Source organism: Silene latifolia, chromosome 6 (assembly GCF_048544455.1).
Source record: "Silene latifolia isolate original U9 population chromosome 6, ASM4854445v1, whole genome shotgun sequence".
NCBI lineage: Eukaryota > Viridiplantae > Streptophyta > Magnoliopsida > Caryophyllales > Caryophyllaceae > Silene > Silene latifolia.
In genome coordinates, this window is record NC_133531.1 from 8,911,750 (window position 1) to 8,914,637 (window position 2,888).

A 2,888-nucleotide genomic window follows, 5' to 3' on the forward strand; every position below is an offset into this window, starting at 1 on the left:
CTGTCGAGTAAGTGTGTTTTGCATTTTAAATTAGTTTCTGACCTGTTGGGTACTCGATCGAGTAGCCTTGGTACTCGATCGAGTAGGCGGCACTCGATCGAGTACGTCAGTTACTCGATCGAGTAGCCGTTTTACGGGGGGATAATTTGTCGGGTTTTGTTAATAATGCGATTTAATATATAAACACTTCCGTCACTTTGATAATACACTTTTACAAACCTAATTACTTTCAAAAGAGAAATCAATCTACGTACTTCGCATTCATCGCATTATTTGCAAATCCCGGAGCTTGGAAGGTCGTAATTCGTCTTTCTTTACATCTTTGTGATCCTTGCGTCGAGGGTAAGATCTACGTACTTTTTTTATGGTATTTTGTCTAAGTTGGTTAAACCCTAATTTGGGGATTTGAGGGTTTTGTTGTCTTTCTTGTTTGGTAGTAATTGTATGATCATATGTTAGGAGGAGGATTCGTAGAAGAGGCCTTTTGATAACAGCTGTTGAGATCGTCTGACTGTATTGCATTACAGGTAGGGTTTCCCTACTCAGTATTAGACCCATAATGTGTTAGTGGTGATTTGTGATTGTTGATTGTTATCATACGAGTATTGTGACGGTTGTTGGTTTTGTTTGCTGTTTAGTAGTTGTGATTGTTTGTATCTGTCTGTGTTCTTCGGGGTGCGTCCGTGGCTGAGTGGAGTCACTTGCGGGAGTGGCTTCACGCCCATTATTCGCCTATACGTGGAACCCGCCACGAAGGGATGTGCACATTAATGGATTTGGGTTTATCGCTCGACGGAGATGAGCGGGGATTAGGTGGGGCGGCTGCGGTCCCCCGCGGCGCGTGGAGAGACTGTTGCGATGGGCACTCTGGCAGGACTACACACTTTAGTGTGTAGTCAGTATTGTGGAGTTGGTGATGGAGTTCGGAGTATATATGTGACAATTGAGCTGTGTTGTTTGTTGTGTTGTTGGATTATATAAATTGTGTGATTAATCTTGACCCGTTTATTGTTTTAAAGCTGTGGTGATCCATTCGGGGATGGTGAGCGAGTTGGTAGCGGTATGAGTAGAGATACATGGGCTAGGTGGGATGAGTCATCACTGCGGTTAGAAAAGTCTTCGTCTGTTGTTGTCAGACATTATGTTTAGCTTTTAGACATTTGGTTTTGGAGAACATGTATTCACATTTTATCAGTTTGGTTTCCGGATTGTAAACTTTCACTTAACTTTATACTATTTAAACTTTATTTCGTTATTGTCTTATGATTATCATTGCCTCGGGAAACCGGGATGGTAACTTCTTTATACCTGAGTGGTAGGGTCCTGGTAAGGCACTTGGAGTATGGGGGTGTTACAAGGTGGGAATGTGTCTTTTTGAAATAACCTCCACGACCTCCATTACGACCACCAAGTCTACGTCCACGTCCACGCCCACGGCCGCGCCATTGTCCACGGCCTTGACCACTGCTGCTGGCATGGTCTCTATAATTCCCCTTTTCATTATAGGACATAATGTTTGCTTCTGGCAATGAGGTAGAACCAGTAGGACGCGATTCATGATTTTTCATCAAAAGCTCATTATTTTTCTAAGCCACCAACAAACAAGATATTAATTCAGAATATTTCTTAAAGTCCTTTTCACGATATTGTGTTTGCAGGACAATATTATTAGCGTGAAAAGTAGAATATGTTTTTTCTAACATATCCATATCTGTGACTTTCTCGCCACATAACTTCAATTGAGAAGTAATTTTGAACTTGGCTGAATTATATTCACTGACAGATTTGAAATCTTGCAATCTCAAATGCATCCAATCATAGCGAGCGTTTGGCAATATTAGGGTTTTCTGGTGATCATACATTTCCTTTAGATTGCTCCAAAGGATTTGTGGGTCTTTAATAGTCAAATATTCGTTTTTAAGACCCTCGTGGAGGTGATGGCGAAGAAATATCATAGCATTAGCCTTATCTTGACATGTTTTATTTCTATCTTTTATCGTCTCACCAAGCCCTTTTGCATCTAGGTGTATTTCAGCATCTAACACCCAAGGTAAATAATTCTTTCCCGAAATTTCAAGGGCCGCAAATTCAAGTTTTGCAAGGTTTGACATGATTTTCACTATTAACAATATAATAATTTAAATTAGGTCATGAAAATTATCATGAAATAAAAAAAAATTAACAAAACAAAACAAAAAAAAGAAAATAAAAGTTTTCTTGAGTAATCTATACACAAAGTGCATAGTAGACACCAAGGTTAGCGGTAATCTGTATACAAAGTATACAGTAGACCAAATATATTAAAATAATTATGTATGAATGAATATAGTATATAGATGTGTAACATGAAAATCAACAAATTTATCAAACAAATTGTGTAATATGCAAATGGAATCTCATAATGCAAGTTATCATTATCTTTAATATCAATTATTTATCATTGAAGAGTTTAACTACGGTTATATGTATGATTATGTACATGCAAAGATTATGTGAACAAAAGAATTCATATATACAAGTGAATGTGTATAAACTTGTGTCATAATCACAATAATATAAATTTAGTATAAATAGAAAACTTACAAATTAAATTGGTAGATTTGTTAAGCAAGGATCGAAAATCAAAATCAAAGGCGAAAAACTATAAGTTCGCAACAAACCTAAATTTGATGATTCTCCCAAATGTTTTATTGATCTTGAATAGAGAATCGTGCTGATAACGTATTATAATTTTACTTTGATAAGAGAAGATTAAAGAGAGAAAACAATATAAGAGAAAGTGAGTATTGTTGTTGTATATATGTTCTTCCATGTACATGTGCATGTATATATATAGATTACAAAGATACCTTTTGGTGAAAGGTAACAATGGTTCCTAAAGGATAAGG

The 2,888-nt window shown here is 36.7% G+C and overlaps 1 protein-coding gene across 1 annotated transcript; it reads right to left on the reverse strand.

Annotated features, from left to right (window-relative positions):
* Positions 1-1,586: 1,586 nt before the first annotated feature.
* LOC141587478 (uncharacterized) lies at positions 1,587-2,111 on the reverse strand. The gene has a single exon (XM_074408961.1). The coding sequence runs from the start codon at positions 2,109-2,111 to the stop codon at positions 1,587-1,589; it is 525 nt and encodes a 174-aa protein (XP_074265062.1).
* Between the last annotated feature and the right edge of the window lie 777 nt (positions 2,112-2,888).